Here is a 25,583-nt window from a genome sequence, read left to right on the forward strand (position 1 = left end):
ATTAAAAAACCGCGATCCACCATGTCAAAAGCCTTCTGCTGGTCAAGAAACACCAATGCACATGGCAGATCACGCTCAATAACAAAGTCGGTCAAGTCGGGCATCAACCACAAGTTCTGCTGGATGCAATGACCCTTCACTGCACAAGTCTGGAGATCACCAACAAGATGCGGCATAGCCAGTGCAAGGCGGTTGCACAAAGCCTTAGCCAGCAACTTGTAGTCCACATTTAAAGGTGGGATCGCTCGTAATTTCCTCGTTAATTCTGTCCTTCACACCAACCGATTCAAAAATAATATCAATACTACCCTCTACCGGTTCGTCGCTGTTGTTTCGTAATTTCTCAGCAATCCCGCATTTACGGCTAGTAAGCAATAAACGGGTTTGGTTACCTGAAGCGGTGGCCTTGGCGAAATTCCTGCATAGTTTCTTGTCTGTGGGCAGTGTCAGTACAGGGAGTTGTTATGGAAAAACTCCCTGGTCAGTAGTATGCGGTAAATTATTACGTCACGTTTTCGTGTGTGTTGTGTGATACAAAACTCTGTGGTTTGTTTTACGTTCATAACTTTTCACAACTAGTGGGCTGTAGTAGCTGTACAGTATAGGTGTAATAGTTTGACCAGGGAGCTGCTACTCTAGCGGTTCCCTGCTTTTTACTCTTTTAGGCCCACATGGTGAACAGTCGAAGTCCGAACTGTTCGGATGCCCTTATTTCGTAGTTGATTCACTGATTTGGAAAGCTCTGCATGCTTTATGCTGTATCGAATATCAGAAGTTTAGCCTATAGAAGTACAGTACTATTTTACTGTAAAAAACAGTGTATTCCAAACCTTTACAGATGCGCCAGTCTTGTACTAACCTGAGTAAAGTATTTGAAATATTGCAACCTTAGTTGCGAGCCGACATTCTTTCACAGCTCAAGAAACTTATAGTGAAGTTTATGTCTGATACATTGACTCGTGTCACAAAAAGGACAGACGCGAATGAGTGAAAACATTGACTGAAGTGATTACAACATTGGGTATCAAACGTATGGTCAAGTCCGTCATATGTGAACAATTGGTATTTCAGCCAATTTAGGTATTAATTACACATAGACAGTCACAACTTACATTATATTTTATATATAAATTTTTGTTATATATCAGGAGGATTTTATGTCATAAACCATATATAGATAAATATGTATATTTAATTATTTTTGGACTCCTGACAACGGGCCCTTTAGGCGATCACAGAACACTTGCCCTAGCTGCACCCCATCCTCCTAACCGGTGCACGTAAACCCTGTCCTTGCACTTCTTTGACCCGAATTTAAAAAAAAACGAAATTTGAACGGAAAAGGGAACGAAAATACGTTGCCATAAGGGGCGGCTCCACCCTCTTTAGAAAGGATTGGCAAAAAGGGAATAAGTACATGAACAATAAATTAAAAGTTATTTCCATTGAAAAGTGACTCGCTGAACATCTGCAGTCAAAGCAAACAACTTTCTTTTTTTTTCTAAATCACGTCAGTTTATTGCTTTCCAGCGTACTGTACTCCAGTATTGATTTTCCTGCCTCTTGTTCCGAACGGCTCCCAAAGAAATGCCAAGTCGGCAACGGGTTGGGGGTGGGTTACCCAGCCCCACCACGGGGCACCTCATCACGACTGACTCGAATTACAACTCGAAACTATAACTCAAATTGGATTGAATTTAAAAAAAGAAAAAAAAAGCTGTCTGCATGGCTCATACTTATCTATACTATTATGTGACCATATAGGCGTACAGGCTGTAGTCAACCAGGAGGGACACTGGGGGGGGGGAGCTTTTTTTTCTTGCCACAGAAAATTAAACATTGCCCGGAAGTTCCTAGCACGATTAATTTATTTCAAACTTCGACGACAATGAAGGACAAAGAGAACCATATAGGCCTATGCCTGACTATAAGATCATTGAACCATCACGAACAACTCCGAATAATCTTCCATTTGCCGATTCACGACACTGGGAAGTAAGGGGTGGGGCTTTCCATTTGATCCGCAAGTATAGTGAACGGTCACCACAACAAAGGTGTATAGCTTGGGACTAGCATGGGGAGACTTGTCAACCTTGTGAACATTTTTTAGGGGGGTAAGATGTAAGGGGGGGAAGTCGGCAAACTAAAACATACAGGGTAAACAGAGGGAAGGAAAGAGGTAAAAAAAGAAAGAGTGAAAGACAGATGAAGGGATGGAGGAAGAAAGTAAAGAAAGTGTGGAGATGCAGGTTAGGGGTAGAGATAGATATGATATGAAATACAGAGAAAAGAAAACCAAGAGCAGAAAACGGAGATCACTGGGATACTGTCAAATACACAAGAAGAATATACAATCTCAATACTGGAATTACATAAATACAGCTTATGACATCAAGAAATCAAAGGGGAAGGATATAATGTTTCAAGGATGCTGGAAAATAAGACACAACAGAAGATAATCATGGTTTCTGATCTATTAGGCTTCTTCTCCCTACTGCTACAAGGATGTAAGAGACCACAGGGACTCACACAACTCTTTAAGTTGTGATGACCTCTGACCCTTACTGTGCCTAACTGTTATGTTGCCAGGAAATAAATACACCAGTGCATGAGAGGAGGTGAGAGACAGGACTGATTGATCGTGTCTATATGGGTGTTTAATATACATGTGATTCAAGAAGATAGATGTAAAATGTAGCATTGTTTGAACACTTGAAAGGGACCCCTTCCCCACCCTCCCCACGTTCAAATCATATCCCCTCCTGCCTCCTGGCAACGGATATGAACACCAGTATAAATAAACCGATACAGATATTTATATATATTTTATATTATATATTTTATTTACAAAGCTGGCCATTCTCTGATTGTTACTCCTTGATTGAATTTCCCCAACCTTGCCCACCTTGACTTAAAGGGTGGCCAAGCTTCTGATTCACAGTCATAGCTACTATCGAACAAAATGGACGAAAGCAATTTATCTCAATCTGGTGATGCAGATGTATCAATAGCTGCTAATCCAACGTGAATGTCGCACAACCTGTCAATAAAAGTCTGGGAAAAGTGCTTGCCCCTGCCATATGTATGATCTCTTTTGTTCAGGATCATGTAAATGTGGCAATGTGTATTTGTATGGTCTGAGGTTTCTCTCCCATGCTGCTCCATATCTAATCCTACTGGTGACATTGGACAGAGAACATGGCAGATGGCTTCTTGAGAGGTGTTGAAGTAACTGGATCAGAAGTATCTGTAAAGATTACATAAAACATTTGTTACTAGATTGCAAGTATATATCCTGCTATAGCTACTATGGCTGTGACTAAAAATATACTTTTGTTTAGAACTTATCACACTTTCGCAGCACTGGAAACTGATATTTCAATTTAAATGGTGTCATTGAGTTTAGAGGACATTGAAGTTACAAGTATGTTGGTGAAACCAAGACCACCCTCAATAAGCAGTTCTAGTCACAGGTCAATACAATGAAAATGGAGACTCCAGTAGGGGAACACTTTCAGTTCCCCAATCATACCATTAAAGTAAGACATGTCCCAACAGGTAACTATATTCGTAGACTAACCATCTCACACATAGTACACCACAGCAGAGATAGAGAGAGTTGACGGAATGCCTTAGCACCATTCAACTGAATGGGCTCAATATACAAGAAGGACATGACTAACTTACATAGGCGTAGGAGGCGGGGGGGGGGGCTGCAGCCCCCCAACCAAAACTTTTGGTGAAAATTTGGGCAATATGCTGAGAATTTTTCGGGCACCTACTTAAAAAAAGAATAATTTGCAGTGTGTTTTTCACATATTTTTGTGAAAATTTGGGCAATATGCTGAGAATTTTACAGGCACCTACTGAAAGAAGAATAATTTGCAATTTGTTTTTCACTTTTTTTGGTGAAAATTTGCCAATTAGTTGAGAATTTTTCGGGCACCTACTGCAAGAAGAATATTTTGCAATGTGTTTTTCAATGTTTTAAACTTATATTGTTATGATAATTTTTGTTTTACAGATTCCCCAATAATTTTAACCAATATGGGAGGCTTATAAGACGCAAAATGATTGTATGTTATTGGAATGTGATGTAATAACCGATGAATGCCTATATGATATGCGCAACAACATGTTGATCGCGCGCGGAGCGCGCGAAAATTTCGGATATATTTTTCGGGCAAGTCGTTTCAGCCCCCCACAAATCAAATGAGGCTCCTACGCCTATGCTAACTTAATCCTGCTCCATCTCTGTATTCTGCCATAGTTCATTCCCCCTCTCTCCTTTCTTAATCATCGCTTTGTACTCCACAGTTTATCTAAATGCCTCTGCTTTCCCTGACTCCTTTTATTCAATACACCATTAACTTCTTTCTTTGTGTTCACCATGTCCTCTCATTACCAGGCTCTATTGTGTCTCTTGAATTTCCTGTTACTAGTCAGTTTGCCTCTAAAGAAGATCCTCATAATATCAGGCCCACTGACTTTTATATAAATTCTCATACACATGTACGCTTTTTAGTGGATGAGCAATATGCTACCATTTTTTTCTTTTCTTTAGGAATTTAATGAGAATGAAATTGTATTATTTTTCTGATCACATCAGATCAGATATAAGATTAGCACTGCTCTTCCAGTCTGTTATTCATGCAAGGATAAACATATACATTTACCTTCTCCTTTCTGAGTGTCAACTGATCTTCCTGTGGTGACAGCTGCTGAGAATGCCTCTGTTTGACTTTCGGCATCCTTCTGGAAAAGATGCATTTGACACCTGTTCAATGAAACAAAAAAATTGTCCGTAAATCATATAACTGAAATAGTAAATTTACTGTACACCCCAAGCTTAATTGTATGCGTAATGAATCTGGTAATGACCAAATCATTACAAACAAACATGTTTTTATCATACCTACCCAAGAAAAAATATGAAAGAGAAAAGTAACAAACAAACACTTTGGCAGATTTCAATAATAACATATTGTTAACCCACAATCATTTAAACCCAGATAAGGATGATATATTCTTTCATACTCTTCTTCAACTCTTCTTCTTCAACTTCTCTTCTTCTTCAAGAAAATTGTGAGGATAATTTTGTCTTGCCCAACTGCTTGCTCAACAACCTGAGCTCACATGTCAATGTACAATTTACTATGTAAACTTCCTGTCTAAGTGAACTGATTGGTTTCATATCACTAAAAGATGTCCAGTCTTTTGATCAAAGTTTGATGTACACTCATTATTTACCTACTGTGTAAACTTCCTGTTTATGTGAGCAGTTGGTTTCATGAGTGAGAATTGAGATGCTAGCTTACTCCATGACATAAGCCCACCATTGTGAAAAATTCCTGTTTACATGCATAGCTAGTTTTCAGACTACCATTAACGCTAGATTACTCTCCACAAGAGATAGTTACGGTCACCAAATTTAATAGATTATAATTTTTGAACACTAAACATGAGATCATTTAGGGCTCTTAAAATGCAATCTGGATTTGGTTGCTAGGCGGGGCCGTATCCTAGCAACCAAAAAGTTTTCCAATTTTTTTTGTGCCCAGTTTAATCCTTTGAGACATATCGCAAGACACCATATCAATTTCAGGCAATTCTGAGAGGGTGGGCGTGGAGGCCACTGTTGATTTGGCATGGATGGACCCCATATATAAAAATATGATAACTTATCACAACATTATAGCATCAGGCCTACACAAAAAACTGGTACTTTCTTACCTCCAGGCATGGCAATATAAAGGTTTATATAGGTGTAGCTATATGTACTAATATGTTCCCTCAATTTGTGAGGCTAATTTACCTTAGTTCTTGCATAGCAGTTGGGTTCCTTCAAAAATCCCAAACGCAGAAATGTACACATGATTGAGTCAGTAGATAACATATACACCCCGTTGCCCAAATGAACCATTAAAACTTGATTGCGTATATGCTGGCTGTGGCTGACCTTAGAAAAACCTAAGGTATAGATGCATATGTAGCGGTGTGGAAACATGTGAATCAGTTAGGAGTGATTCTAAAGTATTTATGTAGATGCATTATTTTTATAGGAAAAACTGCAGGTCCATGTGGTTGTACGTGTACAGCACAGTAGGCCTTCCTCACTGGTGCATATTACAAAATTAGGGGATGCAGTTACTTTGAACACTAAATTCAGATACTTATTACAATTGGCCTTAGTTCTATATATGCCTAGTTAATTATGACTGGGCAAAGATGAGGCTTCAAACTTCTTTCTTTTTTTCAAATGCTCATTCACAAGAATATCTTCTTGAAACAAGGACAGCTGATAACAATTTAGAACCTGGAGGGGGTGGGGATGAACAGATCACCTAGGCCTAGTGGTTAGAAAATATATTTCCATCAATTTGTTGAGGCAAAAACAGTTTACTTTTTGGTGATGAGAAGGCCCAGCTTTCCATTGCATAAATATGAGTCAGTCTTCTTTAGAAAGGATACTTTCATTTTTAACTGTATACAGTATCTTCATGACAAGCATTCACAAACAGTGATGATGCTGACTCAGTAATACAACTTACTGCTACTTTGTGCTAGGATAAGTATGATAAGGTTAGGATACGCTAGGCCCATTGGAAAAATAATGAATGATAGGCCTAGTTACATAGCCTAGGCATATCAAATCATGTATGTTACAAATACAATAGCATACTAGACACTGCGAAGTTCGAACACCTAAGCCTTAAAATACCCCAAAACTCCTATATCTTCATTTTATTGACAAATATGTACGTACATACTTGCACACAGGTCATTTTGGAGAAGAAATAACTGTAGCTTCGTAGTTTTTAGTGATATTGGCTTTTGCTTGTAGGTTATCATGGTGAAATCGTGTATTTCTTAGGGGTGTCCGAACTTGACAGTATTCTGTACTTGTACTGTACTATACATGTAACCTAGGACAACTACCCTATACAGTTTTAGCCTATACAGTTTTAGCCTAGCTTAGCTTACCCCAAAACTCCTATATCTTCATTTTATTGACAAATATATACGTACATACTTGCACACAGGTCATTTTGGAGAGGAAATAACTGTAGCTTCGTAGTTTTTAGTGATATTGGCTTTTGCTTGTAGGTTATCATGGTGAAATCGTGTATTTCTTAGGGGTGTCCGAACTATGTAACCTAGGACAACTACCCTATACAGTTTTAGCCTAGCTTGGCAAATCATTACCTTTTTGTGTGATCCTGAAGCAAATGTCCTGCGAAATATACGTTGCTCACAGAAGTCAAATCATGGACATGTTTGTAGAGTTCTTTCTCCATTTGCCAGCTTACATAGGAACGTAGAAGATAGATCTTCGTGGCATCTCTTCGTCGTTGTTGTTCCTTTGCACTGCTGTTTTTGTCAGGTCCATGCAACAAAGGCCTTCCTCCACTTAAGCTCGTTCCAGGATAAGGTCGTTTTATTTCGCCCGATTCTTCTTGCCCTGATTCTTTTTCCATGATTGTCACAATACTCTAATCGAATGTATTTGGACGAAAATCGTACAGTATTCTTTACTCAAAAGGCACACAAACAACAAACTATCGAGGACGGAAAGTCCTATGCGGTAAACAGTACAGTAAACTGAAATGCTGTGTTATAACATTATGTGTGCAATGGGTACGGGCTTGTTGCGCATACGCTTGCCTGTGCTATTCACTGATCTAAATTTGCCACCGAGGTCACGTGATTAATAGGGGTCCCATTATACCTCGCTGAAACCTCGATAATGCCAGCGCCCTCAAAAAAAAAGTCTACGAGCGATATCGCCTTTAACAAGGTGATCGGACGCTTGTTATGGGCATCCAAGGGGTCCCCAGACTTTGGCAGCAAAGTAATCATGCCCAGACGTTGACTTTGGTTTAACAGTCCGTTTTGGAAGGCGTCCTCGAAGACGGCTCTGATGTCGGGTCCTATTATTGCCCAGAAGGTTCGGTAGAACTCCCTCGGAAGCCCGTCCGAACCCGGGGACTTGCCATTCTTCATCTTCGAAAGCGCCCTCCAAAGCTCAACAGTGGTTATTCCGCCCCTCAAATATCATTGACATCGTGGGCTGAAGCTTGCAATAGCAATGCTAGTGTTCCCCTTGTTACATCTCATGGGTGGCTTATATCAAGAGACATAATTAGTTTTGTATGGGACACACAAGAAAATATTTCCAAGGTGGATTCAAATCAAAGAATGCTCAAGGGGGGTTGCAAGTGTACCAAAGGCTGTTTGCAAAACTGGTGCAAATGTAAGAAGGCTTCAAAACCATGTTCTCTATTTTGTATGTGCAATAACTGTCACAATGTGTCACTTGAAGAAATCAACTTTGCCACAAACATCAAGTGGCAGTGATTCATGCCCTGATTATTCAGATGAAACATCCGGTGAATCATCAAAATTCTATACACGATCCTGGAAATGTTACCTTTGATGGTTACAGCACTAGTGACAGTTTTGATTCGCCTCTTGATTTAGAGATACCGTGTATTGATGAAACAGATCCATTTCATTTGTAGTTTTCATTCTTTGTGACTAACAAAAATATATTTCACAGGTGCTGTGACCAATTTGGAAAATGTCATTAGTCACACTTGACTTCTTGTACGATTTGCCTATAGCATTGAATTCCTTGTCCCTTCCAAAATAAAAATGTTAAATATCTTACCCAATTTGAAAGCCTCCAAAAATGTATTTGTGCGCACTGCAGTTTGTACAGTATTCATTGATATTCATAAGCATGTTGCTCATTGTAGGATTTATCTGTTGTCAGCCTCTGAGTAGTGCTTTTTACGTGACCCGTCATACGGGATACAAAACGTCACGGCCAAACGGCACTACCCAAACCATCCCATTCTTACAAAGGAAACTCAGGTCAAGCGAGCCAAAAAAAAGTACATACGCCCACCGACCTGTACAGACAAATCGCCCAACCACCCACTGAGTAGTGTACTGTAATCCTGTTTGGTGATCACAAGCTAACCGGCTAGCAATATGCCAACTGTGATTGCATAGCATACTGTTTATGTATGTATGTATTTATATATGTGTGTACGTGTATGTATGTACCTGTGTACGTACCATGCTTGTCTGTAAAACTTGTTGTTTCTCTCTATATGATGCCTTTATTTTGCAACCAAAAGCAAGTGTGATATCCTCCTAACCCTCAAGCTTCAGAATTTGAAATGTGTGACACACCTCTCATACCAAAACTGCTTCATCGAAACCCGAATGCATTTATGTATTCTGGTTTTGTTATGTTTTTTCTTTGTTCTGGTGTTTTGCATACAAAGGATGGTTGACACAAGGCTTATAGTCATTTGTAAGCTGACTTGCCATGTACCTCTTTGTCATATTAATGTTGTTTATAAGAGCCTGATGCAAACAGTGCATTAATTTTATTACATATGCCTTTCTTTGTTTTTGTGGAGAGTGTAAGCTACCTCTGTCTAGTATTAAGTTAAGCCATACGTTTTATGAACTTTCCAGTGCAAACTTTATGCACCTAGGAAAGTGTCAAATTGTTATTATTGTCGAGTATTTTTACCTTTCATTACTTTTACTGCCAAGGTCTCCATTTAACAGAGAAGTAAAATTATGTATGTTAAACTTTGTTGTGTAAGAAATTTAAACATGTGATATGCCAAAGTGTACAGTAAATCATTGTTATATTTATTTTTGACCTTCTACAAGAACGTTCAGTACAAGTATCTTACTTGCCATCTATTCCTTACGAAAGACTTTCATCGTGTTGTTAGTCAACTGTATTTCCATTGCTCCCATAGAAAAGGAAATAGCTATGTGAGTTGTTGACATGTGTAAATAAAGTTTTCAGTGTTTCATGTATTACTGGTAACAGAGATCTGTTATACTTGCATGTCTTCAAAGTTTCATTTTGTCTCGTCTTAGTAGTAACTAAATACTATCCATTCACTACAATTTCCCAAAAACTTTGAACGTGTGCTCTATACCAGTATCTTCTTCACTTGTGAAACTATTATATTGTGTGAAGCATGTATGACAATTGCCAAAAACTCCAAGATTTTACCTCAGTGGTTATAAAGAGAGTACATTATAAAGAGATCACATTACAAATAACTCTTGATGTGCTCGTGCAGTTTTGGTTGCTGTTAACATTGATGCCAGTCTACTTCATTTATTCATTCTTTCTTTTTTAATGATTAACATACTTTTCGAACGCTTCCATAGTAATGTTTTCTTGCCTTCAGCCTTTATTACAATGCTTTGCTGTATTTGAAGCTCATGCTAGTATGTGTAGATGTCTGTGTTTTTATCCGTCCATCTGTCTGCCAACAAAGTTTTTCGATATTAAAGTCATTTGAAAATACATTTTAACACGTTGGTGTTTTTGGGACAAGATGAGGAAAAATGAAATGCTAATACACCTTTCTCTTTTTAATCTGTTTTTATTTTCAAGATATTCGTTATAAAACCCAAACTTGTGTTATTCCGATCGTTGCTTTCCTCAAAATTGTGTTTATTCTTAAGTATAAAGTACTTGAAAGAATTAAAATAGGTTTAAATGTAAAGTATTTTGGGCCCCGCAGATCTGTTAAAGGAATATGAAATAAGTTTTTGCTCCTACCTAAAATGACACAGTATAAGAAACTCAAGTTCCTGCTACCCCCCCCCCCCCACCAACTCCCACCCCATTTTCACACATATATCTATATATCTTAGAGCCAAACAAGTAAGTGCCTTACAAGTTACTCTTTTTCAAGCTGATGAGAATGGAAAGTACTCTGCTATTTAGGAGTAAAATACAGCACACCCGACGATGATCACACGGTCACAGTCCCGATGCAAGGGGACTGGGGCTGACATCGGATCAGTCGTTTGGTAGTTTGGTTTTCGTGCCCAGGTTCTTTCCTGGGCGACTCTTTCTTAAAAAGTATTTAGGAGTAAAATACAAGGATGATTCACGAAAGTTATATTTTTGCAGTAACCTCTGTATGAAATGGAATTCAGCAAGATCACCTTCAAGAAAGCTATGGCAAGTATTGAAAGAATAAGTCTATAAGTGAAATAAACTCCGTTTAAAAAAGCTGAAATACGACCTTATGGCTAACATCATGTGTAGTATCTGTTCCATATCGAGGGGAATGGTGATGCACACCCGACGATGATCACACAGTCACAGTCCCGGTGCAAGGGGACTGGGGCTGAGAGCGAATCAGTCGTTTGGTTTTCGTGGCCAGGTTCTTTCCTGGGCGACAAGAAAAAAAATCAAATACGACCGCCTTGAGGCGATTTGATTTATACAACAGCAATGGGTCCCATTTTAGCGAATCCATGCCTAGCTACAGTAACACGCATTGGCTATGTGTCAAAGGGTACTGAGGGTGATCTTTGCTCCCTGAGAGTAAGTGACAAGATGGCCGCGATGCGAACGATGTGTGCTTTTTTTGTTCAAAGAGAACGGATACGGACCAAAGGTAAAAAACAACAACAATGACAGTCTGTGTAACAAGCCCCAAAACACAACAGAAATCTCTCACTAACCCTAACCCATTTTATGTAAGGACCACACAAACCCCCACACCTAACAACTAACTCACTCCAAATTTCATCCGGGGAACGCCGTCTCGATAGTAGACGACAGGCTTGCGGCAGCGTCTACGAAAAGCAGTGTCGGGAAGCCGTGCATGGTCCGCCAGGTTGGGCATACAGGGGGCATCAAACCATACAAAACAAAATCACTACTAATGACCCACTGTGTGCAACCAACAAGACCAATAACGAAGGCGGGAAACCATTCCCACACCAACCGGACAAAGGGACACTCCAGCAAAGGTGTTGCATAGTCTCGATGGCTTTACAGCCCACACGGGGACAAATCCCATCACCTAGTCGCCCCTGAGTAGGCGAAAATGGTTAGTGATGAGGACCCCATGTGCAATCCTCCACGCCAAGTCCCGGAGACCGCTATCTAGTGACTTACAACACACAGACCGCCACACATCCGGAGGGATGGCGGTTTGGCCAGCCGACGGGCACACGGGCGCGCGCATTGAACGAAACAATGGTGGGTATAACAGAGTGGGCCACGTTCAGCAGAACATCTGGCCCACCCTCCTCTTTGATTCTACGAAGAGAGTCACCGATCTGAGTATACACCCCAGAAGGGCGTGTCGCCTTTGGCCGGTTATTGGAAAAGGATCCGGGCCAGTAATGGCGAAAAAAAGAAACCAACCCCAGAACGTAACAAAAAAGGCAAAGGGAAACGAAGGATTCTCAAACGCAACAAAAACGATGTAGTACCGTCGTTGACAAAAGATCTGTGACTGGCCAGAGAATTTGGATGTTGGAAACTTTTGTTGGTATTTGTATTTAACTTCACTGAGTTAACCAGTTTACACGACCAAATGTTATCACTCCGTAGTTGAAGGGCCTTTCTGTTTTAGATAAAACTTTCTCTTAATTTCATATATGGAAAGGTAAATCATTTCCCGTCATATTGAATATTTATTTAGCGAAAAACAGTTAAGAAACTTCGATAATTTTACAATCGAACTCTGCTCTTTATGTACAGCATTGCACGGGTTGGATTTCAAAATCGTGACGTCACCATTCTTTTAACATAATGAGGGTCGCGAGGTCAGTTTTCCGGCTACACTGAGTATAGATGTACCCCCTAAGATGGCTGCCGTGTAATCCCAACTTGTGATGTACCCCAGGAGAGATGTAGTCATTATGAAGGCACCCGTACAATCCCAATTTGTCATGTACCCCTGGCAAGATGTAGCAACTATGATCGCACACAGTACAATCCCAATGCGTTATCGACTGAGATTCCCTGTAAGTGAGATGTAGCCATGAATGATCTCACTCAGGGGCGGCGATTTATTTCAAATATTGGGGGCACATTCGCTGGGGTGCAGGGGCGTAGCAACTTTCATCCCCAAAATACTATCAACGCGGAGCGCCACCATTGGTTGGCGCGCAGCGTAGAAGAAAATTTATGGTTTTGATAGCTACCCAGATCACCGAAAATGGCACTTCTCGGGCTTGAAAATAACCAACCAGATGTACACTTTTGCCTGAGGACCAAGTTTTTCCGTAACCTTTTTCAAGATTGTCAGCAGTCACACATCATGTTCGATCATTGCTTCTGTAGGTAATTCTACGTACCCGTCAGCCCCACTTTTGAAGGTTTTAAGTCCATTATTTGAATAATCAATTCACTTCAAAACATACCCATAATGTTGCACAAAATTTCATCTATGGACAACCAATATAGAAAAAAAAACCTTCAACCCCCTAACAGACCGGTCAAAATTGCAGGAGTAGAGGGAAGTATGATGAAGAATGTTGGTCAGGGATTTTGGGAAAATTCAGACAAATATTAATACCTCTTATAACGGCTACTAGAAAACTTCGATATCATAAAAAAATACACAAAATATGCTCAAGGGGGGTCTCCCCCTCCCCCTTCGCCCTCCACCCCTTGGCTACGCGCCTGCGGTTAGAAATCTTGTAGGAAACAGGCGAAATGGAAACCCAGTGAACCCATATCGATGTGGATCATAATAATAAACAGTTCTTATATAGCGCAACTTAGTCTCGCCGCGCTGGACAAAAGAATGTGAAAGATATGTACACAATATACGATAACAGTAAACATAACAAATAGAACAATGAAAACAATTGTCTTCAAAACAGTTTTGAACATCTCCACAGACACGACATTCTTTATGTTGAGTGGCAGTTTATTCCAAAAGAGGCTTGAGGAGTACTGGAAAGATCGCTCGCCATAAGATTTATTGGACACAGGGTGCATAGAGAGCAAGATTGGGTGCTAGAGCGCAGACGGGGAGGCGAGTTGGGGTAAACTTTGAAGAAGTTCACACAAGTAGTGTGGCGCGATACCATGAATACCATGAATGGTTCAGGTGTTTGACATGTCTATTTTGTATGAAAGAGCACAAAAAGACTGTCACGTTAGAATAGTAGAATTTAGTTAATTTTAATTTTTTATGACAGAAGAAGTCAATCTGTCAGCTGTTTATTTTAGAAAGTTTGTCAGGTAACTTTTACTTTTAGTCAACCCTGGTTGTTGTTGATGGAAAGTAGTGACCAAGGATGTAGGACGATTTACATAAACCCCAATCCCTCCATTCACTACAAAAGTACAGGGTAGCATAATCTTAATATAGTTTGAGTATATACAAAAGAAACATCACCAGGTCAGGGCATAGTCAAGATTGTAATGTAATCATTCTGAAGTATCTTTATACGGTACTTATGTTTTTCACATTGTGAGCAATGGGACACAGCTTACGCATGCTAGTGAATGTTCACACGGCTTATTGTCTAAGATCGCTGAACCCATGAAATAAACAGACATAACTATAAGAATCGTGCTCATCCTTTCTTTGTTATTCTTAGTACCCTAAGGACTAAGCGGTATAACACTACAAAGATGACAATGTATTGTATTGCCAGGTGATGCTAATTGTTACACTAGTAATTATGCGAGACATCACATCCAGCCAGGGAAGTGAGTGTTGGATAAGATTTTTATTCACTCTCCAAAATACCACCATCGGATTGAGTCATGCTATGTCTCTTAGCTGAAAAGGACGGAGCTAAACTATTGTGATTTTTCATATCATGGGCCACAGGATCCTAAAGGATACCTGTATTGAAGCCTGGGCTGGCATACTATAATTTATGACTGGCATTTAACTGTGAAAGCTAATAACACAATTATTCCCTGGGACTCCAGATTCATACAATATGTAGTGTCCTGGATAGGGCAGCTTGTCGGCAGAGTTGGAAGTACATCACCTGACCGGACAAAATATAGCTGTATTGCAGAGCTCGTCTGGCAGTTTAAGAACTGGCACCATTGTAAGTACAAGCTTGTTATATTCATCTATTTTGTATAAGTAATTTTTGGGATGCAACCACATTAAAGTTACTATACTTTTGGAGGTGCACAAAAGTCAGTTTCATTTTGTGTAGTAATTTTCCATTGTGTCGGATAAAATGAAAGTCACGCCTTTATTGACTTTTCTTATGAAAGTGGACGTTTGCTAGGATTGTGATGGTGACTTTTATAGCACTGCAAAATAATTCAAGGTACTTTTGGCAGAGAGTGATTATATGTTTGGTGTAGTGAACATGAGGTTAGTGTGCATAAAGGAAAGTTATGTGCTCATCATAGCTTTGGAGTAGGAATGTATATATGTTTGTGTGTAACCATTTGTTGGGGTATATAGAACAAACTTTACTTATAAATTTATGCAACATATTTAGTTTATTGTATTTGGACAAAGTATTATCAGCAAATATGATTGGATATTTTGTTCCAATACAGTGCCACTCTCCTCACATTGAGTTAATGACCTGAAGCTCTGTTTGAGGATAGTTTTTGCACCTACTTCCACAGTAACACGTAGCACAACCTAATGTCAGCGACCGCATGTCAACATCCTTTACGCAATATTCGTGTTAGGGACAATTCAGAATTCGTATTTTTAAAAGATAAATGTTAAATTATAATTCCGTGATATAAAGGTGGGAAAGCTCTTCAGACTAGAAGATGTAACGTCACTCTATTGTAGAGAAAAGAATATCTGGTAATGATATCAATTAAGGCTGAATTGACAGAGATCCAGGGATATCGCAACATTGGAAAGTCTTAAACTTTTCAGGAGTTAAATGAAATTTAGTATATGTCATCACCGGGTAAAGATTCTGCCAAAGCAATACGTTCTTTCTAAGTATTCAAAATCATATGTGTTTTTAGGCAGTAATGTAACAAAGCAATATTACAAAACTTTAAGCCAAGCTTTAATTTTCTTTTTTCTTTTAAGGAGAAAGTTCCTCCTCAATAAATACATGATCACTTAAGAAGTTGAATTTATGAAACTTGTTCTGTATCATTAGTTGGTTGAAGTATTTTTGACATTGTATATTATTTTTGGATAGCCGCTAGGCGAATGTGTTGCATTGCCACTTGCTTACTTTTTGTGGGTGACAAAGACAAACAGAACAGTGAAGAAACTACCATGATAGCATGCTCTGTTTAGGAGATATTACACTTTCAAGATATCCAAATTTCTTTGAAAACGACTGGTGAAGAAGATTTACTGTGAGGGTGTGAAGTCAGATCCTCACTTCCGTAACATTTGTGAATATATTTCTTTCAAAATTATTTACATTTTTAACACATTTTAAAATAATATAATCAAAGATTCTGCAGATTTTTAATCTGCAGTATTTCCTTTCACAAATATTACATCTCCTGACATATCTTTTGGTTGAAAGTCATGAAATGTCACTAAATATTTACAATAAAAAACAAAGATTGTGAGGATGTGACATCACAGCTTGTCAGATTTCTGCAGCAGTGTATTACAACTGAACCAATCCTTTAAAGGTTAACAGGAGTACCTTGTAATCAATACGCAGTTTGACAGGTGGCCAATGAAGGTCATGAAGTATTGGGGTGATGTGAGAGACAGGGCTAGTGCGAGTGATCAGCCTGGCAGCAGAGTTTTGAATGCGTTGCAATTTAGCCACTTCACTATCAGGGAGACTAAAAGAGCACACTATTGCAGTAGTCCAAGCATGATGTAATAACAGCATGGACAAGTCGCTCAGTAGTCTTATGAAGCGCGAGAAATGCAGCCTGGCAGATATTATTTACATCACACTCCGTGTTGACATTTTTGTCAAATGTGACTCCTAAGTTACGAGCATGTGAGTGAAACAGGTACAATCGAGGCATGTGCAACTCGAACAAGTGGGATTATGGAACTGAATTTTATACACCAACGTGAGTTTCAGCAACAGCATGGTAAAACACCAGCAACAACTTTAGTTTAGACAACCAAACTGATTTCGTTGTCAAAACTTATGTTGTTGCCATCAGCGCTGTTCAACAATTGCTCAACCACGTGGGCTTCATAATATGATTACCATACGCACGAGTTGATTCTTGCTGCCTGGGTTTAGGAAAACAGTCCCGTAGACAAGGCCGCCTTTGTTCTTCGTATATACGGGAGTTACTAGAGGAGCAAAGTGGGCGGGGTCAGTACATGTATGTAGCATGGTGGAGAGCATTGACCGGTTTGTAATTGGGTCGGGATACGTGTCAATCTTACTGATTATTTCGTAATTGGTCAGTAAATTAACGACGTGTATGTATATACAGCGCAAGTTGAATTTCGCGCGAAAAACCCATATTTTTATATCACGTGTTTGGCCAATAACGTTAGTTTAGACAACGGATCCAACTTAACACGGCAACGTAGGTTTAGACAGCAACGTAAGTTTAGACAACAACGTAAGTTTCAGCAACAACATGGTAAAACAGCAACAACTTTATTTTAGACAGCAAGAAACTTAGCTTAGACAACGAAATTCCCTTTTCGCGTTCCATATGGGATAGGAGTGACAGTACTCATATATATTATTCTACGTTCTTACACAAGAGATGTACAGACATGATAATAATCACGAGTGACAACATGCTATACGGTCACAGGGCACGACTACGAAGAGTCATTTACCTCATACAGCATCTGTTTTAGCCACCGCCAAATATGATTTCGATATATAATGTTACGCATTATTTTCTACTTAAAGCCCTAAAAAAATGATCCCACCAAACATTGGGGGATATTAGATACTATATCCCCACCTAAAATATTGGGGGACATGTACCCCCGACCCCTGATCTCACCCGTGCAATCCTACTCCGTTACGGACCCAAATTCCGATAACTGAGATGTAGCCACCAAAGATCGCCCACAGTCCTAGGTCATTCCCGACCATAATTGGATTGATGATGATATATATTGATATATGTATATACGTATTGATCGCCCACCAGTACGGTACCTATATGAGATAGCATTATAGTACCTTCAGCAGGTTTATTTGAAATCATATTCTTGAAAGTTTTCAGCAATGAAACAGGGAACAGTCGAGAGGTAAATTAGCATAGGCCCACAGTTTTCGTATATTAATAGAATATTATATTTGGATATCCGAATCGTTTAAGACTTTTTCAATGTACTAGAATATAGCTACATTTACATATAAAGATATATATATGTAGATATATCTATATATATAACCCTAAAGTGTACAGTACCAGGACACCGTCAAAAACCCCACCTTGGATGGACTTTCAATTTAAAGCCACATGTAAGTCTTAATGGAAGTGCGTCGTTAAGGATAAATTCACCGCAGACTTTGCATTGAACTTGGATCGCATCTTTTATGCAATCCATTGGCAGATATATCAGAAAAGCGATAGTCACTGTGTCTTGTTTACGTACTTCAAACAATTTTTAGTACGATAGAGAGACACTTGCATATGTCGCCCTATTCACAGTTAAGAGTACAGTACATATGTTCACATAATGTGTGCTTTTATACAATTCTCTTGTCGATATGGTTTAAGTTTGTGTGTCATTCATCCATTGCATGTTATATGAAAGAATGTTATATAAGAATAAGTTGACTGCATTATCAGCAATTCTAACCAATAAAGTTGCTGAAAATATAATCAGCTAATGTAACTTTCAATTGTCAGTATACACATTTCCTATTTTATGAGTCTATAGCAACACTATTTTGCCATCGTAGCGATCATACACAGTAAGAATGGCGCTTCTCCATTGACTTAACAACATGTGGGAAAGCGTGTGGCTGGAAATCAGACTTGCTTTAGTCAGTGGGGTAAGTTACTACGTAAGGAGTTAGGAGTTAAGGAGTTAAGTAAGGAGTTAAGTTACTACAAAGGTGATATTTTTGCACGTATAGTATATTCGGTCAGAAAAATAGAAAGTTGCTTCGGGAATTTCACAAAAATATGCGTAGGCCTAAGAATGTTGCCCAATCACAAAATACTGTAATGCAGTAGAACTACTGAGGACTGCCGCGAAAAATTTCTAGGGATATGTAGGAGTTTGGCGCCTGTGAAAATCTTGGGCGTATTTTGAAACTGAACAATTATTAAGCTGAACCGTTCTCTAGCCAGACTAGCCTAATGTACGTACAACTCAGAATGAACAAAGCCTAATGTTATCGTTCTCACTTTCTAGTTTTCACCTAGGGTGAAACGGCCAAAGTGGTTCAAAGTATATTGATTTGGTTGTAATATTTACTACAGACAATTAATCTTTCTTATCAATCGGTAACCATGATAACAGGTTTTGTTAGAATAGATGCAAGAAGCGAAGTGAAAAAAAATAATAACGTCGTCCCTCTAAGCTTATCGCGGGTATACTGTATGATGTTAACTGCAAAAACTGGATAGTATATCGAACAGCATTAGTGCAAACTCGCGTGACGGACTAACGATAGCGTTACACGAAAGATAGCGAATGATCTACTTTTTACTCCCGTTGTGGTTGTGGTGAATCAAAAGCGCGGAAAATACAATCCTTCATTTTGGAACGTAACAATCGGTTCCAAATAATCGGTAGCGCAATGGATTTTCCCGATGCTTATTATTTACCGATTGTCTGATAATCGACTCGATGCCGATTATCTAACCTATTATCGGTCGAACACTATTCTTGATCAGAGAATGCTGTCAATGTCCGTTGGAAACATAACTAGCAAAAGTCGGTCAGATTCCCTCTGTAAAATATCCAGAATCAAAGTAGTAGCTATTTTGATATGGATGGTGCTTTCCTTCTCGTCTTTTACGAAGTTCTAGTCTTAGCAGTCGGTTTGTAGTGTTCATGGGACACTTCTACCTCCCTAATCTGTGTAGCTATAACCTCAAACATAGCTTGCTGAGATTTTTCCACCGAGGAAAACTTAATTAGCTCGGTCTTTAACAAAGCTATTATACTTCAGGCATATTGTGGTCACCATATGACATTAAATTAGGGTACAAGTTGCTTTCAAAGAGGCATTCTTTTGTTGGTGGGAGGGGGGGAGGTGTTGAGGTGCGGCCGGTTGTAGTTATGTGTGGAAAGGGGTTTTTTGGCCATGGATTGTATTCAGTAAACTTTTGTTGGAACTATTGTTGGAACACTAGCGTGAATAGGGAGTCAGATGTTGGGCTTGGGTCAAGGAGGGGGGGAGGCGCAGACTTGTGATTATCGTGACGGATATGGGCTTTAATCCACTTGGCTAGATGGAAGATCCATGTCTAGCATATTCAATGACATTGGTCAGCAATTCATCAATCATACATCCTTTCCCTCCCCATCACAGCCTATGTTCACTAAGACTTCTTCAATGTTACCAGAAACACAATGCATATGATCACAGTACCTGACTCTTGATGAAACACAAACCAATGAAGAAAGCATAAATATTAAGAAAGGAAACATTGAAGCATTCAAGATGTTTTTAATATAATTGATCGAGATTATTATGGCACCTGAAAAAAAAATAACTGCAGCTTTGAATTAATGTAGACTAAAACTGATATGCATATTTTGTGTTGTTCATCGGGAGTAAGCTATACTAGGAAAGTAAAGGAAAGTAAAGGCCTTGAAATCTTGAAGAAAACATACATAGTAAACTAGATTTTAGCAGTAGTGTTTTGTCTAGGATTGTAACTCCTCATCTTCAGTGATGGTAGTGAAGAAAGTTGTACATCACATGATTGTGAGTGCTCCGTGAGAAGTTTCAATGAGCAATAAAATTACATAGTATTTTTGAAAACAAAACAATGCAATAAGCTTGAAAATCTGCTGAATGGGAAAACTATAGTATTCTCTTACTTGAAAAAAGTTTCTGTGATTACGTAATCGATTTGTCAATTGTGGTCTTATTGTAGAACTGCACCTGCCTGCTTGGATACATTGCTTGTCAGAACCTGTATACTTGTTTGCATGTGTGTTGGTTTATACCAATGGTTGACTTTAAGCAGATCGGTGAGTCATCTTTCGTAAGTATTAGCATGCTACATGAGGATGAGAAAAAAAATTAAATATGAAAGGATTGAATGAACAGTCGATCAGACATGCTTTTAATATATGAACAGGTAAACATTTGTGTCCACACTGTCAGTGATAACTATATCCATTACTTAGATTATGGATTATGAAAGAGGGCTCTAAGTTACTAATCAATGATCTCATAATCTCACAGTAAAATTTGAAACCAATACACTAAATCTAGGACTATAACATCTTCTTATCTCTTCCTTTCCCTTAATTTGTGTTTGTTCATCTCATTGAAAATGTTGGTCCTGACTGCCCACCAATCAAACTTTTTGTCAATAGCGCCTTCTCCCAGAAAAACTTTTATCTCATTGCAAGAATCAATTGTAATAACTGAAAGTTTATATTCGACACTTTCAGTAGCCTATCTACTGAAAATAGAGAAAATGAGATCAAGTTGGTATACAGAAGGTCCTCATTTGCAGGTTTCTCTGTACTGTTTTAAAACACTTGAACAGATACACATTTATGGCCACACTGTCAGTGATAATTATATTCATTACTTAGATTATGGATTATCACAGTAAAATTAGAAACCAGTACACTAAATCTAGGACTATAACATCTTCATTTTTGATCTTCCTTTCCCTTAGTTTGTGTTTGTTCGTGTCATTGAAAATGTTGGTCTTGACTCTCCACCAATCAAACGTTTTGTCAATAGCGCCTTCTCCCAGAAAATCTTTGATCTCATTGCCACCTGGTTGGGAAAAGAAACTCTACGAAATAGAATTTATTTGTTTTTGCTTATAAAATATTATGAGGGGGAGGATGATCATGAATGGTTATAATTCCAGTGGTACTTTGTTGAAAAAGCTTTTATATGCAAACAAGACCAAACTTTTGTTTGTCAATAATGCTAAGACTTGTCTCTCATGCATGATATCAGTTGTACAGCATATATCAGCAGCTTTCCAAATATCTTCCAATGTCAACATAACAAAGTTTGAAAAACATCCAACATTTGGTAGCTGTATTTTTGCAATTCGAATATGTTTATGCTTGAGACTGTGGCTACATTAATCATATGAGCACCAAAATGAAGGAGGTTAAGCAACTGACTATGTGGGTCACACACCTACATCATGTAAGGTAATGGTAAATCATTCCCTTCCTTAGTTCTCATGCAAACAAGTTTTGCGAGAGAAGTATCAGTAAGCCTTCATCCCTCAATGCACGTATTATTTCATGTGCAACACTAACAAGCATGTGTACGTACCTTCCAAGACCACCCACCAACACCAAGTTTGAGGAAAACAAAGCTTACAGTTGCCTGATTTACGAATTTGAAGATATTAACATTAACTCATTTGATCTCATTAATATTCATGAGCAAACATCTATGATATTATTTACTCTGGCCTTTTATGTAAAAATTTCATATTTTTTTCACCACACATCTTGAAGCCCTCTCACTCCACTGAATGTATTTCCTAAGTGCAACAAATGAGGAAAATTAACAGTTAAATCCATGTTAATTCAGCTTGAACATGACTTCACAAATATGAAAGAACTATATATGAAATTCTGTTTCATGATAAAGTTTTACACCATGGTACGTACCTGACGCCTGACATACAACAGAAGGTAAAACAACCCAAGGAAGTGTTGTCTTGCAAATGCTCATTGATATTCAGCAGATTTTAAACTAATGCAGTCACAATGTATGAATATATGTGTACAATAAACAAATATCCAATACTCATTTTGTCTGGTGTTGGAAATGATTGCTGCAGCAGCTCGCTGTAGATGCAATTAGGAAACTTGGGAATCATCCACATATAATACCTTATTCTGGTCAGGGTATGTGAACTTGTTAATAGGGTTAAACCTTTTCATTATATTAAGGTGCACCAGTAATAACAACCTGCCTTTCATCACATACGCATAGATAAAAACAAGATACTGGAAGAGTCTCCAGTCCTTAAATAAAACTTTACTCTGTCATTCCAAATCCAGAAAAAGGGTCAACTTTAGCCTGCTTTCTTACTAAGGTGCATCATGATGCTCAAGTAATATTTATACAAGCAAAGCCTAAAGTCATCTGTGTAGTTAAAGCATGAAAACATCTTTAATATGGGAGCACTTCTGCAAACTCTTCCTTGGTTGAGTTGATTCCCACAAAGAATTGTACACATTTTGTTGTCTTCAAATAAACTCTAGCTGTTTGCATGCCCAAGGGGGCTCATCTAATGATGTTTTTTTTTTCTTCAAATAGCTGTCCTTCCTTGCTTTGACTCATTTGCCAGATTTTCACATGATTTGATAATTGCATTTACCCAAATAAAAATCTGAATCATAAACAATATTATTGTTTAAACAGATTTCGTCTAGCACAATGAGAGCAATTGCCACCTTTGACGGCAACTGATTAATTCTTGGCCAAAAGTTAACTAATGGAGCTTATAACCAAGTGTGTCCTGTCTACTAAAATCGGTTTACCGTACCTGCTACCTTCCGATCCATATGAGTATGCAAGGAGGATCTCATCCCACGCGGTGATCAAGTTGTATTGTGAAGAAAAGTAAATATTCATTCTAATTTGATCGATAGCAATTTTGTCAGCATTCCAATACTGCAGTGATTGGTTTATTTCTTTTGCCCTGAGTGCAGGCCAAGTGAAAGTGTCACAAATTGAGCCTCCCATTTATCCTAATCCCTTTATTTTCATGAACTTGTTACTCTTAAAGATTTTGTAACATTTTGTAAACACACTTCTTGACATACCCTGTCATATAGATCTTCGCAAACTGTCATACTTACATACAGGTGACTTGTTGGCCATGGAGGATTCTTCCCCTTTTTTCTCTCTCTTACATCAGCCTCCTGCACTGCTGGACACAGGACAAAATTAAATACTGTTCAAACAATTGAGTTTGATGAGGATATACAAATCAATTCAAATAAGATAATGATAGCATGTTGTCAGCTTAAAATGTCTATGCTTTATGACTAATTGATAATTCCAGTAGCTGCATGTAGTCATCTTGAAGCAAATGTCAGCGATTTTTCATCTCTCCTAAAACATGCAACTAAGATATTTTATTCAACCAAATGATAGCAGACACCAGGAAATAACTAGAACTTATGGCACCAAATTATATCCATCCCTTTACTCAACTAGCAATTACATGTAATAATACAGTATATTACTGTAGCTTACTAAATTTAGTTGCCCAATTGCTCTCATGATAATTCATATCAATGAAATGATCCATCCAACCAATTTACAAACACAAACATTATGGGGTCACAAAGTCTGCAGGGTTATCCTCCTTTTGTTACTGTGGGCTACCTGATATAAAGGTTGTTAACCATTGCATGTGTCGATGAGGGAGATTTAAACTGTCAATATCATTCATTTGGAATGCAATAACGTTTGCCTGGGGAAAAAAGGAACTGCTACTAGGGAAAACATAGTTCTGACTTGTATGCCACATGCACATGAGAGTCCTTCTGCACAAGAAATAAATATTTGGGGTATATTTATTATCACTATATATTCTAGTTATATAGCTTAATATTGGTAAGACTTCGAAAAAGAAGACTTTGAAAAAGAATCAAACAGCCAAAGGATATAATGCAGATGTTTGAGAGTCATGAACAGCTAAAGCAGATACAAAATTCATACATTTTAATACAATGTGAAACTGATCACTGTTTCTTGCATGGAACATGACTCCATGTAGTTTTCAAAATCTACAGCATAACTAGAGGAATATGAGCCTCACCAGTTACTACATTAATACATCTAGTTCTACCATGTTCTACTTCAGTATATTACAGGTCAATGAAGGTAATTGTTTTAGTTAAGATTAATTACCTTTTTTCTTTGTCCCTCTATTATCTATTTTGTTACGACAAAATCAGTTATGTAATGTTTAAACTGACTTCGTAAAAAACTTCAATAACATCATTTTATTTATTAGGCAATGATGTAGTCTGCAAAGTGTAAAGGAGCTGATCGACTTCCCTCATTTAAGTGGAACTTTTTTCTCAAATTTCCTGAATCCAATAACATATGATTTTTTCGATCATTCTTGCCATTTATCCCTCTTCCCATAATTCTTGGTGCCCCTACATATCCAGAACAATAAACTGTCATACTTACATACAGGTGACTTGGCCATAGAGGATTCTTCTCGTTTCTTTCTCTCTCGTACATCAGCCTCCTGCACTGCTGGACACAGCAAGAAATGAAATGAAGAACATTAATACACGAGTCACCATATTAGAACGTCTGACTGCCTTGGAGAAACGTCCATGAAATTTGAAATATACAAAGAAACTGAGGCTTAGATAGGATATTCGAACCAACACCCCTCACTCCTCCCCCAGGACTACGAGTCCCCACTCTATGGTGGTCAATGATGCATTCAAACACTAATATTATTTTAGGTGGTTACAATTTCGCTAGGGGTTATTTTCCATGTGTAATACGTTTCAGTGAAGGTTATCTACCATTGCATGCATGTGCCCAGATGAAAAAAAGGAGGAATCTTGGGCAAATTCCGCATGAAAAGTTGTGTGATTGCACATTCCTCACATATCTAGCAATAGGACACCAGAGAGTATATCCACAATATAAACACGTACGGCTGAGCCACTAAAATTTCTTACATGAAGGTTTTCAAT

General features: G+C 38.4%; 1 protein-coding gene across 1 annotated transcript; it reads right to left on the minus strand.

Moving 5' to 3' along the window:
• Nucleotides 1-2,857: 2,857 nt before the first annotated feature.
• Nucleotides 2,858-7,789, minus strand: LOC139954892 (uncharacterized). Its single transcript, XM_071954868.1, has 3 exons — nucleotides 7,207-7,789; nucleotides 4,677-4,777; nucleotides 2,858-3,247 (listed from the first exon to the last, which is right to left on the minus strand). Exons 1-3 carry the CDS (start codon nucleotides 7,476-7,478, stop codon nucleotides 3,174-3,176), a joined length of 447 nt encoding a protein of 148 aa, XP_071810969.1. The 5' UTR covers nucleotides 7,479-7,789; the 3' UTR covers nucleotides 2,858-3,173.
• Between the last annotated feature and the right edge of the window lie 17,794 nt (nucleotides 7,790-25,583).

The sequence above is a fragment of the Apostichopus japonicus genome, chromosome 17, assembly GCF_037975245.1.
Source record: "Apostichopus japonicus isolate 1M-3 chromosome 17, ASM3797524v1, whole genome shotgun sequence".
In the NCBI taxonomy this organism is placed as follows: domain Eukaryota; kingdom Metazoa; phylum Echinodermata; class Holothuroidea; order Aspidochirotida; family Stichopodidae; genus Apostichopus; species Apostichopus japonicus.